The sequence below is a fragment of the Bactrocera latifrons genome, unplaced genomic scaffold (genome assembly GCF_001853355.1).
Source record: "Bactrocera latifrons isolate USDA-ARS-PBARC rearing strain unplaced genomic scaffold, ASM185335v1 scaffold_107, whole genome shotgun sequence".
Classification (NCBI taxonomy): domain Eukaryota; kingdom Metazoa; phylum Arthropoda; class Insecta; order Diptera; family Tephritidae; genus Bactrocera; species Bactrocera latifrons.
Genome location: NW_017534486.1, coordinates 1,045,205 through 1,071,120, shown reverse-complemented (window position 1 = coordinate 1,071,120; position 25,916 = coordinate 1,045,205). Strand labels below are relative to the sequence as shown.

The 25,916-nt window shown below is 37.3% G+C and overlaps 1 protein-coding gene across 1 annotated transcript in view; it reads right to left on the bottom strand.

Annotated features, from left to right (window-relative positions):
• LOC108970712 (filamin-A) overlaps positions 1–25,916 on the bottom strand; it is an 89,454-nt gene that overhangs the window by 43,912 nt on the left and 19,626 nt on the right. The window contains exons 3-12 of the mRNA XM_018936239.1: positions 11,987–12,131; positions 8,353–8,688; positions 7,344–7,358; positions 5,973–6,064; positions 4,608–5,900; positions 4,160–4,546; positions 3,374–3,940; positions 1,861–2,665; positions 1,336–1,791; positions 1,091–1,226 (exon numbers count right to left, since the gene is read on the bottom strand). Of these exons, the coding sequence (XP_018791784.1) occupies positions 1,091–1,226; positions 1,336–1,791; positions 1,861–2,665; positions 3,374–3,940; positions 4,160–4,546; positions 4,608–5,900; positions 5,973–6,064; positions 7,344–7,358; positions 8,353–8,688; positions 11,987–12,131 (4,232 nt within the window). The remainder of the gene's footprint in view (positions 1–1,090; positions 1,227–1,335; positions 1,792–1,860; positions 2,666–3,373; positions 3,941–4,159; positions 4,547–4,607; positions 5,901–5,972; positions 6,065–7,343; positions 7,359–8,352; positions 8,689–11,986; positions 12,132–25,916) is intronic.

Here is a 25,916-nt window from a genome sequence, read left to right as displayed (position 1 = left end):
TTAAACTTTTAAAATTATTTAATTACTAATTAATTTTACGTTAAATAAAAATTGTTTAAATTAATTACAATTGTGTTAAATTAAAAAAAAACATTTATTAATTTTTAATTAATTTTGCGTTAAATTAAATTTTTTTTCAATTAATTAATTCTTAATTAATTTTGCGTTAAATTAAACAAATTTTCACAAAGTGTGGTTTGAAAAAATAAAATAAATTAACATAAATATTAAACAAAAAAATTACAACGTGTCGTTGCTTGTGTTGTTGTATGTATGTATGTTTGTCTGCCTGTGTGTCGGTATGTTTGCGCAAACGCACGAACCAATCGCAGCAACAAAATGTTAAAATACAAACACACACAAACAACTAAAAAGCTTATGCTTAATACTAAAACACATTAATAAATTAATAAATTTATGAAAAGAAAAATAAATTAACAAGCAGCAAAAAAATGTGAAGCAAGAAAGCGTAAGAGCGTGTAAACATAAATTTGGTGTGAAAAAAAAGCGCGCATCACTGGAAATTTATTTCACGCTACTGCACATGCTCATTGAAACTAATTACGAGTATCGTTTTGTTGTTTTTGTGGTGCTCTTGAGTACCAAATTTGTTTATTTTATTTATTTATGTCATATTCATGAGTTTTACAAAGTTCTACAATGTTTCTTTTTTTTTTTTAAGTGTAAAAAAGTATTGCTTTTTGCATAGATTTTCTTCAAAAAATTTTAAGCAAATTTTTCACTTGATGGGCGCTTAACTTAGTAAATAAACTGCTTAAAACATTGACTTAAATTGTTTGCGTGTATTTGTGCTGTAACAGTAATTGGTTCTTACGTGTAACACATAACAGTTGACACTTTTCACTTATGACAAGACAATGACACATTTAAAATTAAAAATATGTAAATTTTTTTATTTAATTGTTGTTAACTTTGGTTTTTTGCTTACTTTGAAAATAATTGCTAATTTAAGATTTTCTGCGCAACGCTTTGACTAGTATTTCACACTGTGTTTGCCATTAGAACCCTTTTCTTTGGCTTAGTATAGTCTCACATTTGAAAATTTTGCATTAAAATTGTTTTAAACTACCTTTATGGCGAAGCTACCATTGGGTATGTCCTTGCCGCCGAATTTCACATTAATATCATAATCACCGGGATCCTTGAGCGCGTAGAAAATGTCGAAGAAGCCATCCTTCTCCAAGACATCGATGTCAACGATTTCTCTGTGAATGAAAGTGTAGTAAAAATTAGTTAAATAATACTAATAATCAATTGTACCCCAATGCCAGTCACTCCCATCCGAATTTTACATCGCCTGAACCCACTACTTACCGTCCGGATTTGTGATCGGTGATCTTGCATGTGACCGCGCCATCACCCGCGTCGCGCGCATCCACCGTTAGGTGACTCTTGCTGCCGGACGCTTGTATTTTCGGCGCCTCTTCGACCAGCTTGCACTTCTTCGCCTCACCCGTGGGGAATGCTTCGAGTTTGAATGGCGATCCTTCAATATCTTTATCGCCATATTTGATGCTCACATGATAGGTGCCACATTCGTCGGGCACGAATGACACAACATATGTACCGCTGCCGACTTCTTCCATGCGGGGCGCTAATTGTTTACCTTTCGGGTTCTTGATCGCCACATTAATGTCATCTTGACCGGCCGTTTTGGTGTCGATCTCGAATTCGGCTGGTAGTGATGCAGGTGTTTTCTTCTTCTCATTGACGCCYTTAACTTTTACTTTAGTTGCCTCCGACTTGGGGAACACGGTCATTACGAAGGGACTGTGWAACGCAAAGTTAAATGTTCAGTGAAAACCGCAAAACACAATCGCATTTTAATATATGTCTTACCTGCATGGCACCTCTTCGTCGGCRAACTTCACTTGGCACGTCAGCACTGAACCCTGTTTGGGCGGCACATAATGCACCGCGTATATGCCATTGCTCTTATCTTCGACGCGCAGATTATCCACAGGTATRCCCTCAGAGTTGGTCAATTTGACGGCTATGCGTCCAGGTCCGGCCTCGCTGACGTCTACATTGAAGTAGGTTGGCACACTTTCGCGCACTTCGCCATGCTCAATGCCGGGTCCGTATACTTTCACCTTGCTGGGGTCTACCGTCTCTTCGACYAATACGCGGAACGGTGAGCCGGGTATATGCTTGTCAGCAAAACGTATAGTGATATCGTATTCACCGGGATCTGTCGCCAAATACTCRACATCGCAGCTGCCGTCACGATTGTCGGTGCAGGTCATTTTCGCTTCGGATGGACCCTCAATGGCCAGCGATAGACCGCCATTGCCAGCACCACGTGTTTCTACCGTGAATTTGTTTTGTTGATTCGTCAGACCTTTCTCCAATCCCGGACCGTAAGCTTTGCAACGTGACGGATCACAACCACTCTTCACATGCACCACAAACGGCGAACCAGGCACGGGAATGTTATCGTASAGCARCTCAATGGTGTGACGACCAGCCTCGAAGGGTGTATAGGCGACGCGAAAGATGTCATCGGATGGACCTGAAACAATCTTGCTAGGCAATACATTACCCTTGGGATCGAATATGGCGCAGGAGAGTTTCGTTGAGTCGATRTTGCTGCCAACTTTGCTCATGTCAACCATAAAATCAGTCGGTGCATTCATAATGACGCCTGTAGAGCGAGAGAGTAGTTGTGTTAGTTAATTGTTACTTGTTATTTGAGCGAGTGAGCCGTATAACGCACAAAATAAATGAAAGAAGAAAACATTTAAATGCGATTAGTGTAAAAGTGAAGGTAACAGCGTTTACGCACGAAGGTGCGTGAAAGTTTTTGAACTTGGCTTTCCTTTTGATTTGCGGCACAGTTAACTTTCACGTTACTTCRTATGTAARCGAACTAAGGCTCAGTACGACCCAAATATAAAACTGTTGCCGAATACRCTTCGTAAGTGTTTAGGCAAAGCTTCGCCATGCCTCCGAGATCCCATGACTGGGTGGCTTACGAACTCACGCAGGCGGGGCTTACATGCTATCGAATATATTATTCATAATTACTGTTAGAATTGTGATTAGTTTGCAAATAACGAACGAACGAACGAACGAACACAGTAAATGCTTGGGTTAAGTAAGACTGGTTTGGCTTGGAAGACCAGTTGTTGTGGCACACAAAAGCGTTTGGTTAATTTTGTAGGCGTTTGCTGTTTTWATTTTTGTTTTTGTTTTAATMAAAGAAATTTCAATATTGCGTTGGCCTTTATGCTGATCGTACTTGTTTGAGTCACGCATGCGCTTGCGGGTTGGCTGACAACAGTAACGGCGAAGCATCAGAAYTACATCGAATGCAAATAATTCGATGCCTGCGTAAATTTCAATATCCTACCATGTGGTTGTATGCCAATACCACTCACGCGCGTATTTTGCAGGTTCGGCAGTGGCATGATGACCGGCTGGAATGGTGAACCGCTGATGTGACGTTCGTTGAATGTGATGTTCACAGTATARTCGCCGGCTTCGGTSGGTAGATAGGCGACATTGCAAGTGCCATCGCCATTGTCGCGGCAATTAATCGCAGCCTCACAGGGACCCTCTACGGTCACACCGAGTCCACCTTGACCAGCGCCACGTGTGTCTATTATGAACTCAGCTGGTTGTGCTACCAGACCGCGTTCCAGRCCGGGTCCRAAAGCGCGCACTTTATTCGAATCACTGCCGCTGAGACATTGTAGACGGAATGGGCGTGGCGCGATCGGTGTGCCACCGAAACAGATGCTCAACAGGTATTCACCCAGTTGGGTGGGTGTGAAATTGACGAGGAAACCTTCAGCGGTGGGTATGACGTGCGCGCGTATKCGACTGCCCGATGGACTGGTAATGGTGACGGCGAGATCCGCTTTCGGCAGGCCACGCGTAATGATGCGGAACTGCTGGAGGCTATTCAATGGTGCAGCTTGTACGTGAATAAGTTTGTAACGAAAGTTTTTGGGCTTAGATGATGACCTTGTATTGTTCTTGTATCTTGTTGTAAACTATCACTTAAATTGACTGAACCATTGCTATTTTGTTTTCTTTATTTTTTTTTGGTTTTTGGTTTCGACAATATAACTCAGATATGCATAGGTGAAAAATGAGAGAGCGAGATAAAACATTAAAAGCCCTGCATACTTACTTGGTTCAAGACCGTCAACTTTGATCTTGGTAACGTCCAATGWTTGCTCCACAAGCACCTTYTGGCCGAGAGGGACAGGTTGACCGCCATAAGTCATGGTGGTAGTGTAGGCACCCTTGGTGGGTGGAATGACCTCYACTGTGTAGGTATTGTCTTCGTTATCGATAATGCGACTTGGCACTTCCACCTTAGTCTCCTCGTGTACGATCTTCACCTTCAGCTCGGCATCGCCGGCATCACGTGCATCCACATTGAAATGTGTGGGTGCGTTGGGACGTACGCCAGGCTGCAACCAGGGACCGAATGCCTGTACTTTATTGGCATCGATTGGGACGCCCACGTAGACGCGGTAGGGGGCATTGGGTGTAGCCACGCTGCCATAGTTGACTGAGTTGGAGAAAAATTATGAGAAATAAACTTAATAAAGATCTTTAAACACTTCACTTACCTTCAACCGTATGTGGTACGCCTGAAGTTGGAACATACGTGCAAGTCTTTGTGCCATCTGGATTATTTTTGATATCTACCGGTACCCGCTTTCCATACACATCCTCGACCACAACTTCCAAGGGAGCTGAACCAGCTTTGGAGGTATCCACYGTGAATGTTTGTGGTTTACCGATTGTTACACCATTCTTCTCCAAACCGGGGCCAAATGTCTTCACCAGCTCAGGATGAAAATCTGTGCGCGGCAAGATCTGTGCAATGAACGGTGACTTGGGTATGTCTTCATTATCGCACAGAATGTGCACTGCATATTCGCCAACAGCRGTTGGRTGATATTTGACCAATGCAGAACCATCACCATTGTCATGACACTCGATCTCTGCTTGCGATGGACCCGCTACAGTAAAGCCGAGTGCACCAGTTTCGCCATTAGTTTCCACAACAAAAGCGGCGGGATAACCGATGATACCGCCACTCAAACCGGGACCATAGGCGACAATAGAAGACTCCTTCTTGGGTCCAACCTTAATTTCAAATGGTGATTTTGGCACCTCTTGGCCACCAAAAGTGACCATAGCAACGTAACGACCCTCTTTAGTGGGGAAGTAATGACATTCGTATGTAGAACCATCAATTTTAGTTAAGGCAATATTTTGATTAGCACCGCCGGGTCCAATCACGCGCACCTCCGGTATACCTTCGCCAGCACCTTCGGTGTAAATTTTGAAGTCAGCATCATCGCCGACGCGTACACCGTTCGCCTGCAGACCGCGACCCGAAGCGCGTACTTTACGCGCATCAGACAGCGGCGCTACCTTCACCGGGAAGGGGCTATTCGGTATGGGATTGCCAGCGTAAAAGACATTAACTGAATGTAGACCTTGCGTGGAGGCGACATATTCACAACGCCACACATCGTTCTCCAATTGACGTACTTTAGCCGCCACGGATGTCTTGTGGTTGGCCGGATCGATGATGATTACCTCGGGTACGCCACGTCCAGCGTCTTTAGCATCAATATCGAAGAAAGTCGGTTTGGTAATGGTAACACCAGCTGGCTGTATACCTGGTCCAGTAACTTTGACCTTAGAAGCATCACCGGCATGACCTTCCACCTTAACGGGGAACGGACTCTTCGGTATGTCACGACCAGAGAACTTCACAAACACTTTATGTTCACCCTCAGCTTTGGGTATATATGAAATGGAGTAGGTCAGATTCTTATCGTTGTTGAAGCGTACATCGGCTTTTTCGATTTGACCATTTGGCGAAACGATATCGACATCAACAGATCCTGTGAGGATTTGCAGAGAAAGGAAAAGTATGATTTAAAAATTGAAGGTTATTGTACAATAGTGTAGTATACCTTTGCCAGCGGAGAAAGTCTCCACCGTAAAGTTGGCTGGTGCCCCCACCACAGGACCTATCGGTTCAATGCCAGGACCATAAGCACGTACTCTGTTCGGAAGTAGATCGTAGGCATTGGTAGGTGATCAAGCAAATTAACAAAGAATTGTTTCAAATAAATACAATAAATAAATTGATTTACTGTAAGTACAACTACAAAAAGTGCAATACTTTTATTGTAACCAATGAGTAATTAAATGCAATTCTTTGATATTCAGATTTTTATTAAAGAATTGTTTGTTATTCACTAATTATTCATGGATTGCCTTAAATACTTACAATATGTTATTAGCCAAGTGCTATGTTAATTTTTACTGCATTGGCTGTTAGACAAATGGCAGAGCTTTTTATAATATCCAGTGCGTTACAAAAAAAAAATTTAAATATTTATAATATTTTAATTATAATTATAATATATTATTTAATTAGTATTATAATTTTTTAAACGTTATTAACCATAAAATCGATGTTATGGCTGTTAATAAACAAAACACTACAATCGAAGTGCATTTTTATTGATACCACATTTTAGCAGAGCAGCTTCATATTGAGTATTTGTTACAGCAAAAAAATTCGTAACATTCTCTGTCAAAGTGCAGTTAGTTAACATATTTGAGCGGTGAATATTCTTAACATGATCTGCTGTCGCTGTATTCTTTTTCACAATAAGCGCCTGCGGCTATGCAACGATTTGTATGCCTTATGAAGCATTTAAAGAGAACACAGACACAAATGACCGCTGTTGTTAATGAAAGCGGCGCTGCTTACTGTTAATCAACATAACATTTGAATTTTAACAGTATCCCTTGCGCTTTGCGTAAAGTTTTGCTAAGTGCCATAGAATGCGGTTATATGCATTTTCCTATTCCATTAGTGGCTGTTATTATTTATTAAGCGCAATTCATATATTTTTGCTGTTAAATACCGTTGTTTGTGCGTTAAAACAAAAATTCTACAACCGTAATTACTTCACCGAATTCTCAATATTAAATTTTATATAAAATATAGCGTCATTTACTTGCTTTATACGTTTTTGCCGTTTGAAAAGTGCGTTGAAAGGCGAATTGGCCGAAACAAAAGGAAATCAAATATTTAACATAATAAAAGTGTTTAGAGAAGTACATAATGACACTTAGCAAAGACGCAAGTAGAAAGGCGTTGACATACACGTGTAGCTAGCAGAAAGAGCAAGAAAACGTAAAAGATAACTAAATAACTGGTACATGGCGGTTAAGCTGTTCTGCAAACAATAGAAACAAAACAAATTGCTGTGCTTATTTAGCCGCGTTGAGCAGTTAAAAGTAACAATATGCAAGCATTCCAGACTTACCGCGGTGGAGGAATGCTGATTTTTACGTTTTTTTCATTTCAGTGAAATTTTTGTTTGTATGTTTTGCATAGGTTTTTGTGAAAAAACAATATCCAATAAACAATTTTGAAACACGCAGAAGAAAAAATAGATATAAGGAAGAAAAAAATACATATTAGATTTTTGAATTTGTAAGCCAAAGACAACTTTATGGGAAAATGGCAAAAACAAAATAAAAAAATAAAAAAAGTTTGAAATAAAAAATTGAATTAAATTTAGAATAAAAAATTACTGAATTTCATTTAATGTAAAACTATTGAATAAAAAAAAAATAAGTAAAAACTTATATTATTTTTTTTTTAATTAAAACTAAACAAATAAGTGAAATCTTAAAAATATTAAAGAAATAAAAATAGAAATTAAGGACAACAAAACTATTTAGTTTGGTATTATTTAACCTCAACATAACGAGTTCCGAATAGAAAAAAAATAATAAAAGTTAAAATAAAATTGAATACAATACTTTCGTAAAAAATTAAACAAATGTTAAAAATAGGACTAAAAATCAGTATTATGTTTAGTATATTTTTTCAACATAAAATCCTTTTTCGAATTGAAACAGAAAAATCAAAATTAAAAAAATCCTAGAATTAAAATATTAAAAAAAAATCATTATTAAAGAAAAAATTTAAAAAAATAAAAAATTTAATAAAAAAATGCCAAATATTTCAATTATAGGCAGTTTCTCACCTCCACACAAAAACCATTAAAAAAAAAACATTATGCGTTCCACTTAATATGTAAAAAAGTAGTATGCGCACACATATATAATATTAATTAAGAAGACAAATAGAAAAAGTAGAAAGAAATAAGTTGAATTGTAGTTGAAAAAGATTACGTGCCAGTTGCAGTTAATTCAGTTTTTAAATGTGTACACGCTCAGAAAATTTAATAATTTAATATAAATATATATTAACGGTAATTTGTAGCTCTTATTATTCAAAATAAATTTTTCAAAATACGAGCTCACCTATTTGGATTGGTCTTGGGACGCAGCGGCGCACCTTGCTTCAACTTAGAATTTGGATACTGCGACAAGTAGGTCATCATCGACTGTTCATCCACATTGGGATTAACCAATTCCTCGGGTTTAATCAGTTGACGCACATTCAACCAGTCATCGGCGAGACCCATGGCCTCGGAGGCATTCTGTACAGCATCCTTGGGATCCCACATCTCCCAGTCGGGGCAGAGACCGGGCGCRCAAGCATCAACCAAGGCACCAACCGCCTTACCGGTGGTCCAGTCGTTGGTGAAGTTGTTGATGGGCATATCGGGRATTCTAGTATGGATCCAATTGAGCAGCCTGTAAAATAAATAAAGAGAAAGAAGATATTTAAATTTGTTCAGAAAAAGAATATTCTCAAGTGCTTCAAATAGCAAAAAAGGTCTGTTAAGATTTTCAGACGCTTGAAATTCTTATATAGTAACAAAACTACCTGAAAAGAGCTTAATACATGTTTAATATCGCCGACATATCTCTTGCGTGGCAATGGAATTGCAAAAAATAGCGAACAGCGTAAATGTGATGAATTATTTGAACTACTACAGGGTTTGTCGCCGCTTTGAAGTTATTGATTCTGGGGTTCGGATGGGTCTACTTATATGTCCCCGTTATTTTTCAGTTTCTATGGCCTCTGAACCAGTACCACCTGAGAAATAACGGGGACATCTAAGTAGACGCATCTTGTACCGTATTACGTCAAAGAGTTCATCTAGTTGTGGCGCTCCGTGTTTAACATAAACGCTGACGTTCTTCTGTTTTTCCATCGCCGTCTTCAAGATTCCTCTTCTGCCAGTCTCATTTGAGTAATCTACTCCTATTTTGGTGAATTTTGTGGTCCTTCTGTGGTGGCAACTAGGGTGCTCTTCCCTTCTCTTTGTTTTGCTGATGGTGCTTGTGAGGCCAGAGCTTTCCCTGAGGTTATCTTTTTTCCAGTTTTGTCGGGTTATTTAGGAGTAATGGTGAGTGTAGGGTATCTAAGTATCCTACTACTTCTACCAATGATGGTCCCGAGTTCTTGTACTGGCTATCTTTATTTCGATGTTCTTTCTGTTGGAGCTTTTGCAGCTTTTGCGGTATATTCGTTTTTTTTACGGATAAAATGGGTCTCCGCTTTAAGCTCCCCACATTGTAACAGTTACTCTTTATGAATATTATGGTTACCTATGCAAGCAGTGAGGCCACGCGAGGTTTGACACAAGTCCTTATGTGAGCTTATCTTCAGAGCCAAATACGAGCTCGTCTCAACTGAACCTGTACAGCCAAAACATTATGGCGGCGTGCATTGAACGTACTTGAACACCTGCCAGAGACGGAGGTGAGAACAGTATTAGATTGTCAGCGATTTAGGGAGATGTCACTGAATGTGACCCATTAGATATTTCATCTACTGAGATGATAGATTACTGGCCCTCCGTCAAACTAATTCATTCCGAATTTGCAGTACTCCATAACCAAAATCTTATTGACCTCGTTTCTGTTTGGCGCTTGCCCAGGGTTTTCGTCGATGTCTATGCAACTTTGGTGCTGCTCGATGCATTGTTCTCTCGTTGCTTTGTTCCCTCTCTTTCGTGGGAATATTCTCCCATTGGGTGCATGAGGGGTTTTGAGCCAGGCCATCCTCTCCTGCAGCTCTTGGTCGGGGGTTGCGTATTATTCGCAGCTAACCTACTTAGCATAGTAGTAGCCTGAGCGCAACCCTAACCCTAGCATAGGCGTCCAGCCGAGATCTTTCATATATTCGTATTCAGTTGAGGTCACAGATAAAGTTATGAATGATTTTTAAAAAAGTGGGATAAAGCTATATTTCAGATGGATCTGAAGATTAAAATTCATTAATTTTTATCTTGATATTGATTGATCACTTTGTATAACGGTTATATTAATAATATAGCGGGCCAAAATGAATAATTTCTTAGTAGATTGTACCGTTACCTTCGATAATTATCCATTACATTACGTTGTAAAATAATAAAGTTTTCTATGTAAGAACTTGATTTTTATCGTTCAGTTTATATTGCAGTTATATACTATGGTGGTCGATATTAAATGTTCGGACAAACAAGTAGCTTCGTAGGAAGAAATAACGTTCGCATATATACAGACAGACGGTTGGGTACAATTGAATGGGATTGGTACACTGATCATCAACAAGATCTCCGATGTTTCTTTTTTTATACTCTCGCAACAAAGTYGCTAARGAGAGTATTATWGTTTTGTTCACAYAACGGTTGTTTGTAAGTCCTAAAACTAAAAGAGTCAGATATAGGGTTATATATACCAAAGTGATCAGGGTGACGAGTAGAGTTGAAATCCGGATGTCTGTCTGTCCGTCCGTCCGTGCAAGCTGTACCTTGAGTAAAAATTGAGATATCATGATGAAACTTGATACACGTATTACTTGGCTCCATGAAAGGTTAACTTGGAAGATGGGCAAAATCGGCAAACTGCCACGCCCACAAAATGGCAAAAACGGAAAACCTATAAAGTGTCATAACTAAGCCATAAATAAAGATATTAAAGTTAAATTTGGCACAAAGGATCGCATTAGGGAGGGGCATATTTGGACGTAATTTTTTTGGAAAAGTGGGCGTGGCCCCGCGTTCTACTAAGTTTCTTGTACATATCTCGGAAACTACTATAGCTATGTCAACCAAACTCTATAGAGTCGTTTCCTTCRGGCATTTCCATATACAGTTCAAAAATTGAAGAAATCGGATAATAACCACGCCCATAACACAAGGTTATGTTGAAAATGACTAAAAGTGCGTTAACAGACTAACAAAAAACGTCAGAAGCACTAAATTTTACGGAAGAAATGGCAAGGAAGCTGCACCTAAGCTTTTTTTAAAAATATAAATGGGCGTGGCGTCGCCCACGTATGGACCAAAAACCATATCTCAGGAACTACTCAACCGATCTCAACTAAATTCGGTATATAATATTTTCTTAACACCCTGATGATATGTACGAAATATAGGTGAAATCGGTTCGCAAGCACGCCTTCTTCCAATATAACGCTATTTAGAATTCCATCTGCTGCTTTCTCTGTAAAATATATACGTTAGGAACCAATGATGATAGCGGAATAAAACTTTACRCAAATACGGTATTTGAGCTGAGGTATCCCTTGTGGAAAAATTGTCGTGATCGGACTATAACTTTTCGAGGTCCCTGATATCGAACACGAAGAACAGATATTTTCATGTAATTCAGAGGGCATCATTTTTATACTCTCGCGATAAAGTTGTTAATAACGATATATATCGTCAGATATAGGGTTACATATACCAAAGTGATCAGGGTGACGAGTAGAGTTGAAATCCGGATGTCTGTCTATCCGTCCGCGCAAGCCGTAACTTGAGTAAAAATTGAGATATCTTGATGAAACTTGTCATGCAAGCGTATAAAATGTTCGGTAACACCCGAATTTAGCCCTTCCTTACTTATTGTTTTACAAATTTCATGGCAACCTTAATATACCCCCAGATCAAAGTATGAAACTTCATTTCGGCGCAGTTCCGAATAGTTCAGTGTAAAAATAATGTTCAGAATTATCTTCTGGAAGTCAAAATGTAACAATAAAATACTAGAAATTTACCTTTGTTTGGGCGTTGGACCCGAGCCATTCACTTGGCTTTCATCTTCGCCATCCCATTGTGGCATCGAAATGGAGTAATGTAAAATGAGCGTCCATATTAAGCCGAGAATCAGTTTCAGTTTGCAATCGACGATGTCAGAGGAATCTAAAACAAAAAAATAATATGAATTATGACTATGCAATAAGATAAATGATATTTCTAAACAAAAAAGAACCGGTTAAATATTTAAACTAGACACATATAGCATGTGCTTAAGCTAAACTTGACTACTCGGGAAGCATATTTATTAAACTCATTACAATTTTTTTGAACAAGCCAACAGGAAAGCTGTGTTACAAGTCTTCTTTGCCACCAGTGCCATAAAAGCGCTAATAGCTTTTGAATTATAGCCGATTGTTAATATTTTACTGGTGTCCTCCAATATGATAGACGGCTATTGGAGTGTAATAGAATGTACTTTATATGAAAAAGTGACTTGCTTAAATATAACCTCACTTCGAAGAGACTTTTAGTATGACATTTAAATAGCAGAATATTAATAGTGATAAGATACTAGGATGTAAGCAAGTGTTTAGAAGTGATTTTCAGAAGTTATGGTTTTCTGAAAAAATATAAATTAAAATAACAGCTTGTCTAACAACATTTTGTGGCAAGCACGTAAAAGTTTTACCATCTCCCGCTCTCCAATAGCTGTCATTGATTATTGGTGCGTTTATCATTATTGATTTGGCGCGCTTAATAGTCAATATGAAATCGTATGGAATGTGCGAGTGAACTTGTTTTGATACAGTCTCTACGTAAATGACCAAATACCACACAACAACAGGAGACCGCACGAGAGGCAAGGAAAATGTTGAAGCGCTGAAGCTGGCACTTCAAGTGRCCATTAGACATACTCACAGACGAGCAGCAGCGCTAACAACCAGTTTTCAGTTAATAAGAGCCAAAGCCATGTACGTGTTAAAGCCAATAAAGCTTACAAACACACACATACACATGTAAATGTGTAGACATGTTTCTCGAAATAACCGGCAMCGATTTGCCATGGACAAAATCGCAGCCACTTTGCCGTGAGCAGCACATATTTGAGCATAAGCGGCGAGTCGGCCAGCAAGCAGGCGCGCAAGCAACGTCCAAGCAATTAGCCAATTATGGTTGACTTGACCTTAAACTTGACTGAGTGACAGTTGGTCGCGTGTACATACGTTGTACACCCAATTTTTTCGCCTTAGCACTTTGTCAAACGGTTGCTTTTATGGCGTTTTGATCAGCTTTGTGATTTGTATTTTTATGCTAATATTTTTGTTTATTTTGGTTAAATATTCGTAATTATAGTTCGTCAAATAAGCATTGTTATTGCTGAAAAGACATCTATGGTCTTTGACGGCTATTTTATTGTTATGGCAATTCAATAGCGCCATTCAAAAGTGTATTGATCTTCATTCATTTGTCTTGACGCGGCGTTGTTTTTCCAAGATTTGTTCGCGTTATTATTTAAAAAGGTGATTAAAATTATATCAAATGATTTATGTAAAACTATTRTGAAATAAATTTTTGTGGGATATTTACTATTTTCATTTTATAGCGAAATGTTCGAGAGAAATTTTTTCGAAGCATTAAAGTGTGACTTTCARGTTTTGCTGTAATGAATGGGTATAATGTATGGAATAAAAAATAATCCATTTATGATTTCGAGATAAGCCTACTACTTAGGGGATTTACAGTACGGTGTCTGCTGTTGATAAATAGACGAAACAACATTAATTCGTTTTGTTTTTCTTAAAAGAACTTGATTTTAATCTGTCAGTTTGTATGACAGCTTTGGTGGTCCGGAGATTCTACCGTTACCTCGGATAATACTGCGTGATAAACTTCATGAAGAATTATTGTCAAATAAAAAATTTCCCATACAAGAACTTGATCGTCGTTTAGTTTATATGACAGCTATATGCTATGGTGGTCCGATTTCGGAAGTTCCGACAAATAAGCAGCTACTTAGAGAGAAATGAACGTGTGAAAATTTTCAGATCGACATATCAAAAACTGAGCCACTAGTTTGTGTATAGATATATATATATATATACAGACAGAAAGAAAGAGTTTTCAATAGGCTACAAAGGTAGACCGATATGGACAGCAAACGACGCCATTCTCTTCGCCGCTCTTTTGACATTTTCCTTCAGTAAGGTTTGTCATTTTACCATAGAAAGAAATTGTTTACTACCGAATTCTGAGTCAGTTGCCTCAACTTTAAGAATGGGCCGTCGAATTTATGATCATCTTGTCAGATTGAGCATCTAGTGCGAAAATTTAAATCCACAGGCACAGTACAAAGTGTTCCAGTACCAGTGAGGCAAAGAAGTGCTGAACATCGGTTTGTCAATAAACAAAATATGCGCTATTGGTCAGGCAGCAATCCACACGTACTCCATGAGTAACCGTTGTATCCTGAAAAAATTACGGCGTGGAGCGATTTATGGGCCGACGGCGTCATTGGGCCTTACACGTACTCCATGAGTAACCGTTGTATCCTGAAAAAATTACGGCGTGGAGCGATTTATGGGCCGACGGCGTCATTGGGCCTTACATCTTCCGTGATGATCAAGACCGGCGCGTTAATGATATAATAATAATAATAATGACATTTTTGGCCCGAATTGGATAATATGGACTAGAGCAATATGAGGTTGTAAGCAGTATCGGCCGATTTGTGCTTGAAAACCGTCGAAAATTGAGTTCTGGCGTAGATTTTGATATACCTTATTGAGAAGGAATACACATTATTATCAGTAACAGGAGATGTAATTAACGATCTTACTCACGAGTTACGAAATCAATTGGCCATATAGCTGTTTCTTTCCATATGCATACCTATGAGAGAAAGGCTAATTCAACCCGCTCGCTGGCATTACGAACATAACTCGTTTTTACTCGCCGTCTATCAAGATTCTATAAATTACCGATTTCATACAGTTAGTGGAGTTGAGATTTGTATGCAAATGTTATCTTTATGGCCACACTAAATTACTTTTGCATAGTAAAGTTTAACACATCGAAAATTTAAATGTGAATAGCAAACTRAACTCGATAAAATGCAAACAAAATACTTGTATCGAATTTGCATTCAGGTTCTATGAACTCTAAATTGTGGTCTGCTTTCATTTTTGAGGCAATTTGTTTTGTTTTGTTTTCTTGAATGTGAATTTCATTAGAGAATGTGGCGAAGAAGCCTATTGAATTGAAAGGGAGTATTAAAACAATATATACTTGTCATTCCCGCTCTGTAGGAGATATTCGGCGACATTGACACAATTCAGCGAATCAAGAGACAGGGGCTTCGACGGCTAGGTCCTATTGTCCCGATGAAAGGGAATACTCCAGGTTCAACGGTTTTCAATTAGGTTTCCGTTGGTTGGAAGAGGAAGACCTTCATCACGCTGAAAAGACCAGTTGGAGAAAGACCTGGTTATACTTGGAATTTTGAATTGCCGCTAAATAGCAAAAAGAAGAAACCACTTGGGGCGCTGTTGATAACTCGGCTATAACTGCTAAAGCGGTGTCTACGCCAGTAAAAAAGAAGAAATAACAAGTCATTGAACCCCATATTTCATTGCTAAATTTAATCATTACCATATCACTATCAACAGCCAAGAGAAAGCTAATTATTTCATTGCTAGTGAAAATGCTCCCCAACACAAGGCAACTATTTTTATGGAATTGACTATTAAAATCAAACATATTAAGAGTATTTTCATTGCTGAATAAAAATGTTGTCAATTTTGCTTTTGAAATATGACAACCCCGTACATTGCTGCCACCTTAAAGTGTCGTTAATTACCCAAGAGCTTTTCATTTAGCAAACAACAAAACAAAATAAGGCACAATGAAATGCGAGAAAAGTAAAATGGAAGAGCAACAACCATTCGTTTGGGGTGAAAATATTTTCTTGTAAAAATCTGCGCTAAATGACAATCAATTAATTAACGGTAATCAAATGTAATGCGACTATTGGCAAGTACATTAATGCAGTGATGCCTTTTAAGTGAATTTAAGTGCGACAGATTAACGCTAAATGTCTTCACAGGTGAATGTGTGTGTGTGGCATAATAGGCAATTGTGTGTAAGTATTGGAGCAGCTAACTTTAATGAACAGAAAAGCAGTTTCATCATTGCTATTGTATTATATCAAATCTGTATTTAATGAGTTGGAGCCAAATGTGTGCGTTCGAGAGGCAGCTCTAAGAAAGTGTTCAAAGAAAACATATGTTCACACATAGTAATTGTAGACAAGTAATTGGTAATAACAGGAGTATATATGTATAAAGCGTAAGAGTTATAGATTTTTTCAAATCAAATATAAAAACAAAATATTATATTATTTCAAGAATTTTATTTGATTTTGCAAATAATAGATCTTCGAGCCATAATTTCTAATAGACTCTATGTTTTTTTTTGGATGCAAACGAACCTGGAACGTCTCTTCAGAGGTGCAGAGATCAATATCCATCGTAATTATTGCAACCAGCATATCGTTATACTCAGCAGTAGTCAAACGGCATTAAAAGCGTAATATAGGAAGGTAGAATCGCCTATCAGTTGGCAACCCTGTGTACCATATCTGAGTGCCGAGGCTTAAAGGGGTAGCCGACAACCACCCTGCTTGGCCGAGGAACCACCCTGCTCTGCGGCGGCTTCCAGAATGATGGGGCCAAAACCATGAATTGCGGTGTGACCGCTCACAGAGGAATGCGCCACGCCAAGCTATTACTGTGAGGTTACAACCTGGCGAGATTTAGAGATATGATCCACCTCCCTCGAGGCAAATTTCATCTCCTTGCGCCCGCTCTATGCAGGGCACTGCAGCCTCAGGAAGAGCTTGTTCAGCATGGGCAAAGACTATGCCAGTTTTGCGTCATTGAACAGAAAACTCCAGAACAATTGATTATAGATTGGCTAGCAATTTGTGGAAACCAGCTCAATGGCCTTGGATCAATCTATGTGGACAGAGATCACATTATCTCAATCGCTCCCAGCAAGTTCTTTGAATTATTCAGAGTGCTGTACATTTGTCACCATATGTGATACAGGAGAGGGCATAATTGACATCATGGCTGACGTGTGCGTGGTGCTCTCTAAATTTTTTTTAGAAATATTACGTTACGTTTTTTCCGGTATAAATCTTTATACAGTAATTTTGCAAAGTGTACTCAACTTAAACGTCTAATATATACATTCACTTTGACAGYTGTAGAGGCTATGCCTCTAGGAAATCTATAATTTGAATTATAAATATATACCACTAAAAAATCACCTTATATATTAATCAAACTAATTTTTAAACGCTATAAACATCTATAAATTATGTCATTGGTAAGAATATATGCATGTCGGTACACTAATAAACCCGTAAATCACACTCTCATCACGTCTAACCCGATCGCAATGAAGTAATGCTGCGCGTAACTAAAAATAGAAACTAGTCATTGTGAGCAGCAGCTGATTACCAGGGTCAAAGGTGTGACATTACAGCAAGTGCGGCGCAGTACACATCAAAAAATTACAATAACAACACCGAAGCACAACTACATACTCACATGGCCACAATTGGCACGAACAAGGCAAACAATTTATTGCAGTTTAACTTCTTATAAGAAGCAGCAAGTCCCCTCTCTATTTGATACTGTGAATTCCAGAGATTCTTTACRGTCACTCTGTGTAGGGCAGCATACTTCCCTGTGCGTGTAGACGGCATATAATGCTTGGAATTTAGCACATACATATTTACTCGTGTGTAAGAGTTTGCTGGGAAATTTKATTGCACCCAAAGATTGAGGATTGAAGAATAATAATAGCATAATACCATGCGCATAAGTGAAGGAAGTACTCGCCAMCAGTTAATTGGTTCGTTAAGCACGAAAGCCAGCGGAATAATGAGTGAATTAATAAATGCAAATGGTGAAGCGAAAAAAAATTTAAACAAAAATAATAAGAAATGCTTAAGAAGTTGCCGTGGATGAGACTTTTATGAGGTGTTATTAGAAAAACATATTTTAAAGTAATTATAATTGCAGAAATAATGCTTGTAAATGCAAATATGCTGGCCGCAAAGATACATAGTTAGAAAAATTAAAGAAAAAAATATATGTATATAGGTAATGAAATAAAATTTAAAAAAACATGAAAAAAATTCGGATCGGTTGCATAAAAGCCAGAATGCCTTTCACAAATTTAAAAGTTTAAACACAAGAACATGAGTTCTTGTTGAGCGCTCAGTTTGTATGTCAGCTATATGCTTTAGTAGTCCGATGTGAACAATTTTTTTGAAAAATATACTGTTACCCTAGGCATTATTATATATACAATTTTGTGAAGATATCAGCTCTTATAAAAAAGTTTTTCATGCAACGACTGAATTTTGATGGATCGGTTTGTATGACAGCTATATGCTATAGCGATCTGATCTTAACAATTTTTGGGGAGATTTTGTCGTTGTTTTAGACAAAACTTCTTACGAAATTTCGTGAAAATATACCTGACAAATAAACAATTTTCCATACAAAGACTGAATTTTGATCGAGTTGTTTGTATAGTTGCCATACTATATATATGCTATAGTGATCCGATCTTAAAAATTTATTATGATATCATAGCGTTGCCTTAGAATATAAACCTTGTTGAATTATGTGAGGATACCTCTTCAAATGGAAAACTTTTCCATATAAGAACTTGATTTTAATCATTCAGTTTGTATGACAGCTATATGATATAGTGATCCGATATCAGCGGTTCTGACAAATGATTAGCTTCTTGAGATGAAAAACACGTGTGCGAAATTTCATATCGATATCTCAAAAACTGTGGAACGCGTTCGCCTAAATACAGATTTTAATATATTCAATAGCATCTGGGTGTTCAGTGTATACTAAGTAAAATAACTATTATACTCTGTGCAACATGTGGCTAGAGTATAAAAAAATATTATATATACAAACATCTACAAATAAATATTTACTTATGACTAGTTGGTACTACTTGATGACGTTTGTGTGCAAATGTTGACAAGCAAACAGGCTCAGAGCTGCATTTGCGCGAATTACTCCCATTTGTAAGAGYGTATGTTTGCGTGTTTGTGTCAAGAAGCGTAAAATCATTCATTATTTGCSTTCCAGCTGTTATTGATGAATTAATTTAGTGCTTATCAGCGAATAACTGTGCTTTCGCTGAGCGTGCTTTTGTGCTGGCACAAGCGTATTTATTTAAAAATCAGCAGCAACTTTATCTACATACATATCTATCTGTGTCATTGTACTTGTGTAAATACAAATAAAACTATAATTGAGAATATCACATGCAACGGCAAAAATGATGATGCACATACATATGTAGAAAGTTAGTATGTCACCATTGTAGACTTAAGAATGAGGCATACTAGAGATGGACATAATTAATGAATAGAAGATCGATTAAGCGCTTGCTAATTATTTTTTTAAAATCTTTATTTTTCAATATTATAATATTGTCGGAGTTTGTTTGAAGAATAAATTTGCAATCCTATCCACTATAAATAAAAATTTTGATTTACGTGGGTTGCGCGTTAAGTACCCAACCTACAAAAGAAGTATGGAAGTATGCTTTTCACTCGGTTTCTTGACCCAGTGATGTTCCAACTTCTTCAACCTGTCAGAAAAATAAGTTTTTCCGAGCAAATTGCTTCATAATCAATTTACATTTTTAGAAACGGTGGACAACAGCTTTTCGCCAAAATTGATGAGCCAACTTTGGCAGCAAATTATGAAAAAGTATATGATTAAGTAAACGGCTTGATATATCTATAAGTATATAGGCAGATCTGAACTAAAACAGGAGGTTTAACAAGCATAGAATAAGGAGGAGAGCGAATAAGGAGACAGAGCTAGATAAAGGGATAAGTAAATTGAGAAATGAAGATATAGGAGCATAAGCTGAGTTAAGAGCCAAGTTCAGCCAATCTAACAAAAGTTGCTTGCGCACGAAGCACTTCCAAGCAAATGGTTGTCTGGTTTTTTGGAAAAACTAGAAATATCACAATCATACCCTTGGAACAACCCTGAATAGTAAATTTTGAGTGCTGTACAAGGAATTGTTTATCACCTGCTTTCAAGAAATCAGGAAAACCAACCACCGAAGACGGATCACTCTACAGAACAATACTTCAAATCTCACACACCGACTGAAAGAACTATATTTTTGAGCACTCGAAACGTCGATTTTATGAGTCATACTGTGTATAGTACTGATTTGGCATCAAATAACTTCTTTTGATTCCAGTTTATAAAAAATTAATTAAGAAATCAACGTTTTTTCGACACCTGAATAGGTGGTGTTCAGAACGCATGTTTTGGAAATACCTCAAACCACCGACATATCACACCGTTAGACTTTTTCCTGTGAGAATATGTAAAGCCTAAAGTCTATGCAGACAATCCCACTTCGATTCAAGCCAGTCGAAATGCTCGAACGAGTCATCGAAAATTGAACTCCAGGGATGGACCATCTGAGACATAGCCGCGGCCAACATTTGAAAGAGATAATATTCAAAAAGTAAATGCCAAAGTATGTTCTTTCGAATAATAGTAAACATTCCCTATTAAATTTGAAAATTCTGTTTTTTTTTTTTTTTTCTTTAAAACGAGTAGGTTATGCATCCCATTATTTCTGAACCATAAAACGTCTACACACCATACATAACGAACTCAGCTACATATTATGCAGATATATTTGTCTAGGCTGTATATAGAGGAGTGAGTCAAATCTAACTTCGGGGGAATTGTTTGAACAGCTGTCGATTGAGAGAGCTGCAATTTGACTAATTTGAACTCGATTTAACTTCTTAAGTGGCACGGAAACGGGCTTCACTTTGCTCTTAGCAATAATTCAATTGCCAACATTTGACTACAACAACAACAATAATTTGCGAATTTAGAAATTGTGCGCGTATCCAAATTGTCATGTATACATATATTTATGTACGAGTGTGTATTTGTATGTGTGTGCGTTTTTTGCTTGCGATTTCAAGAAATGCCCATTTTATTAGCAATTAKCAGTTCTGCTGCTTCCCATTCGACTTGTGTTTATTTAAGTTTAGCGAATTTTTTACTTTGCTCTTTATCGCTTTTGTGGGTTTTCGTTATTTATTTTATTATCTTTCCTAGAGAATTTCAACTTTTTTTTGTTAAATCGTACTTAAAAACGCGTTGTGTTTTCGCTTTTAACTTTTTTGTCAATTTTTTTATGGCGAAAATTTTGGGTTGTTTGCTTTTGCAGTCACTTCACATTTTTTCATAAACTTTGAGGTTATTTAGTTGGAAACATATTAAAAAATATATATTTATGTTTTACTATTTTTTAGCTGTCAACGTCAAGAACGAGGAGCAGTGGTTTGGCAAATACATTTTTGTTTTTGTTTCTAGTTTTTTGATTATGGTTGGAGTTGGGATAAGAGAGCTTGAAGCAATACATATATTTGTATGAATTGTGATACATTGTTTAATCGTTCTAAATATCCAGTGACATCATCGCTTACGTTCYATTAAATTATTTTGCCGTTGTTGTTTATTAAGCAAACACAGCGAAGTGGAGTAACGACAAGGCATAGCTACGAATTTTCGGTGAGTATATAGTACAAGTATTATATAGATGCTTATGTTATCACGATATTATCTACCACAAGTATGTCCGATGAAAATGAATTTATTTTAAATGTGATTGATAAATATTTTACTTAATATTCTAAGAATGCGCTAACCATTTCAAAATATGGTTATATATATCGCTTTGTGTGTAAATCGCACCAATCAATGGATTTATTGAGAGAACACTTCGATGAGTAGATAATTGCCCACCAAGATCGTGTGATATCACACCTATAAACTTTTTTCTGTTAGGATATGTAAAGTTAAAAGTCTATGCGGTCAATCCCACTTTGATTCAGGTATATAAATTTGCCGAAGAATCGTTATCGGACCACTATAGGATATAGCTGTYATACTATACAAATTGATCGAACAAAATGAAGCCCTCGCATGGGAAACTTTTTTTACAAAAGTTGTTAAGTTATGGCAGCCTAGATTAGATTTTGGAAGTGGCAAAAATATAATGTTTGGATGGAGAGCCATAAAAATAATTTATTCTACCATGAAAGTAATATGCCATATCCTTGCTGATTAGTCGACTTATATATATTTTTTTCTATTTATTTACTTTTCTATTTTATTTTATAGAAACTTTAGCGCATTCCCAATACTGCATGGGCAACTGAGGAAGTTTTGTGGTCAAAGAGATGTCTAATTTCCGTTAAAAACCTTTGCAAATCATGAACTATGTGGAAATAATATAATGGTACATAATTTTTTTGTTACGTAGCCGTAAACTAAGCATACGTACGGGTATTTGCAAATATATGTATATATGTATAAATAATCATACTTGAGTATTTTTCAGGCATTTAGTTATATTGTGGTTTAGAGAAATATTTTTTATACACATCCGTTGTTTTTTCCTAATAATCGGGGTTTATAACATTGAAAAAGCATGCTCGTATGCACAATTATTTGATTAAGAACTAACAAAAAGTATTAAAAAAAAAAAATGAATGAAATTGTACTTCAAATTAAACTTCTAGAGAACAAAGGAATGTACTCGCGAGTGTACAAATTCAAATAAACTTTGTATTAACAAAATTTCAAGAGCATTTCTTATCGAAACTCTGCTTATAAATGGAAAGTCATATCTTACTACGGTCTTTCATGGTAAATTTTTAATATTCGCATTTGATAATATTATAAGAGAGAAATACAAAAAAAAACTTAGATATTTTCCATAGAGACCATGTATTCCAAAAAGAAAAMCGAACCATCAACCTTTGCAAACCACAAAAACAACAACTACATATATGAGCTTAACTATAAACAAAGTAATCAAGGTTACTAGACAAACGCCTAAGCTCTCATATAACATCAACAACTTTATCATCAGCCACAACAGTCATCACCGCAAACGCCACCACCACAACAGCTGTTATAAAAACAAATACTGTTATAGTGTGCTGGTGATCAACAGCTTCAATAACAATGTAATCATCAACTTCCAATGAGTGTCGCGATTCATTTGCTGATTAATCGATTGAGTCATGATTTTCGCGGCGCCTATCAACCAATTTTGAATTATAACTGCGATTCTTACRCGTGTGTTTTTGTTATTGCTTTGTGTCTAAGCGACTCTTTGTGGGCGAGCTACTGTCAATTGCTCAAAACGAAAACAAAACAATTGAAATAAGTGTGTGTGAACCTAACTTAAGTTTTTGCTTGCGAATGGTGGCGACATCGCTTGCGTCATAAATTCATTGGAACGTTCGATGTTTTGTCCACTCTATTGATTACTATATTCTTAATACATTAGTAAATACTATTAATAAATCTCTTGAGTATTAATTGTTTACTATTTCTGGTTGATTCGTTAATCGCATTAATTCTAATTTGGACTTTATATAGGCACTTAGCCATTTGCAGATATTTGATTACTGTGTGGTACACTTAAGTTGTTCATGAGTATGGGCGCCATAAAGCTTAACTTCGCACATTTATTATTGTAGCCGTTGTTTTATTTCCAGGTGGAAAGTTTTCTTAACCATTAATGTTGAAAAAGTTTGTTTGGGAAGGGAAGGYATTTCATAAAGCGATAAGATTTATAATTTCTATCGAATTTTTGGATATTTACTGAGCAAGATCACTTGTTTGGTAAACACGTGGGRATTATTTTCCGAAAATTTTGATATGCTAAATACTGTTACTTCAAAAATAGTTGTTAGTTTAAGACTCCGAAAGATTTTTGTGTTTCAAAAATAAAAGTCTAACTCTCTCTCTCTCCCTCTCAGTTTGTAATTGTATTGTTTTATTTTTTAAGAAAACTGTTACATCAAAACTTATTCTACGGTTATTGTACCAAAGAACTCAGGCTAAAATGACAATGCAATTGAAAAAGGAGATCCATGAGGAATTAAATACAACGTTTTCATTCCCAAGTAGAGCAAAGTAGAGAAGAAAAATAATTCTGTGACCGACAGTTCCAAAGGTGAAATCGACACATTACCAGCGCTTCTTTCATTTACTTTCATTACTATGCGAAATGCCAGCCTTCAGGCGGATGAAATGCGACTTCCAATGGTCCATCTTAAGAGATAAAACTTAATTTGGTTACCATCCGATACCAGAATTGGTATAAACGGTAAACGTAGGCGGSGCTCCGTCTCACAATCTGCTTTAAAGCGAAGTTCTTCAACATATTGCTGATTTGMTTCCACGCCCCGACGGAAGAGAAGGACGATATGACTAAATATGTCATCTATGAGAGCTTGGAGCGCACCTATGATAGCCACAATTTCAAAATYGTGGTTGGCGACTTTAATGACTTTAGCGACTATCTTTCTCACAACGCCTCTATGATGAAGCATCCCCAACAGAGATTGATTATTCGAACAAGAGAGAAAAGTAGTGGAAAATAKAGGGAGAAAGAGAGTAAGAGAAARGTCAGCTGGACCAAAAAGTGTATTTCCTTCCGATTGGGATAAACAGCAGTGAACATATACTTATTGATCGATAGCTCAGTGGAAGCTTGTACTGCTTGGTAAACTTTCTACAGGTTCAAATGGTAAATTTTACGATTTTCTATTCAATCATCCTCAATAACGAAGATTTTAAGATAACCTATTTATATAATTTTCCAACAGTAATACATTTTACTTGATCCAAAACGCGCATAAGCGCTAAGTCCATTACGGACAAATGATTTTAAAACTGGCTTATTGATACCGCTCTGATGCAAGTGAATCGCTGATTTTTTTTTTTTTATAAATTAATCACGTCCAACTTAATTCCGGTAAATGAGAAACCAGAAACATTTATTAAAACATCCCAAGCAATGAAGAAGTTAAATGACCAAAGCGCCGGCAAAACGGAGTAGAACATAAACAAAACCGCTAACTGAAATGAGGAAAAGTAATGGCGTAGAAATGACAAAAAATCGCAGTTAGAAACGTTTAAGTAAATGCGAAGACTAACAYAGTTACTTAGAAAGCAACAACAATTTTTGCAACTCACTTAAATACCGATGAATGTGCCACATGCCACATGYCACACCGAGCCATGACGAGCGACTTAGTGTKGACTGTGAAACTGACAACTTGCAGCATTCTTCAACTAGCCGGTGGCTTACTCGTGCTAACCGGCTAGATAAGCGGCTACTTGGCGACGCTTGGCAAATGGGAGCAAAGCAATTGACTTTGATGCGCTGAAACGTTGTGGCAGATGCTCGACTGGCGGCTCATCGCATTCAGCCAACGAWGGAARCAAAAAACAGCGATCAGGCTTARRAGAAACAGGTCGACGCGCGTGCATTTTGATAGATTGCCAACACCAACCTGTTAGTGGACGGACAAGTCGCTGACTTAGCGCTGGTGACAGGGCATACAAGTATGCCGCTGYGAATACTGATGAGACGGAATAAATAAAAATCTCGAAATGGCGCGCAAATGCCACTGTTGCTCTTAGCTACGCTTGAGATGAGTGAGGAAGCTTTCTTTTTTGCTGGACAAGTAGATGCTTTTGCCACTGCGTTTGCGCACGCGTGCCAGCGCTGACATATGTGAAATGTGAAATTTGCTGTTAAGCAAATACAGCAATGCAACAACAGTAGCGAAGGCACACTCGGCGAAGGAAAGCGKGCAAAGCGCGTTACCTAGGTTGGATCAAATGAAAGCCAACGGGGCAAAGCGTGCGCACTTGCTGACACACGGAGTTAAGTGAGGTGCAAAGGCGATAGAGTTGAAGATGCCAGCTGAGCTGGAGAGCTGACGGAAGCGCTGATCTGCGATAGCCTCATACCTTAGCATCTATA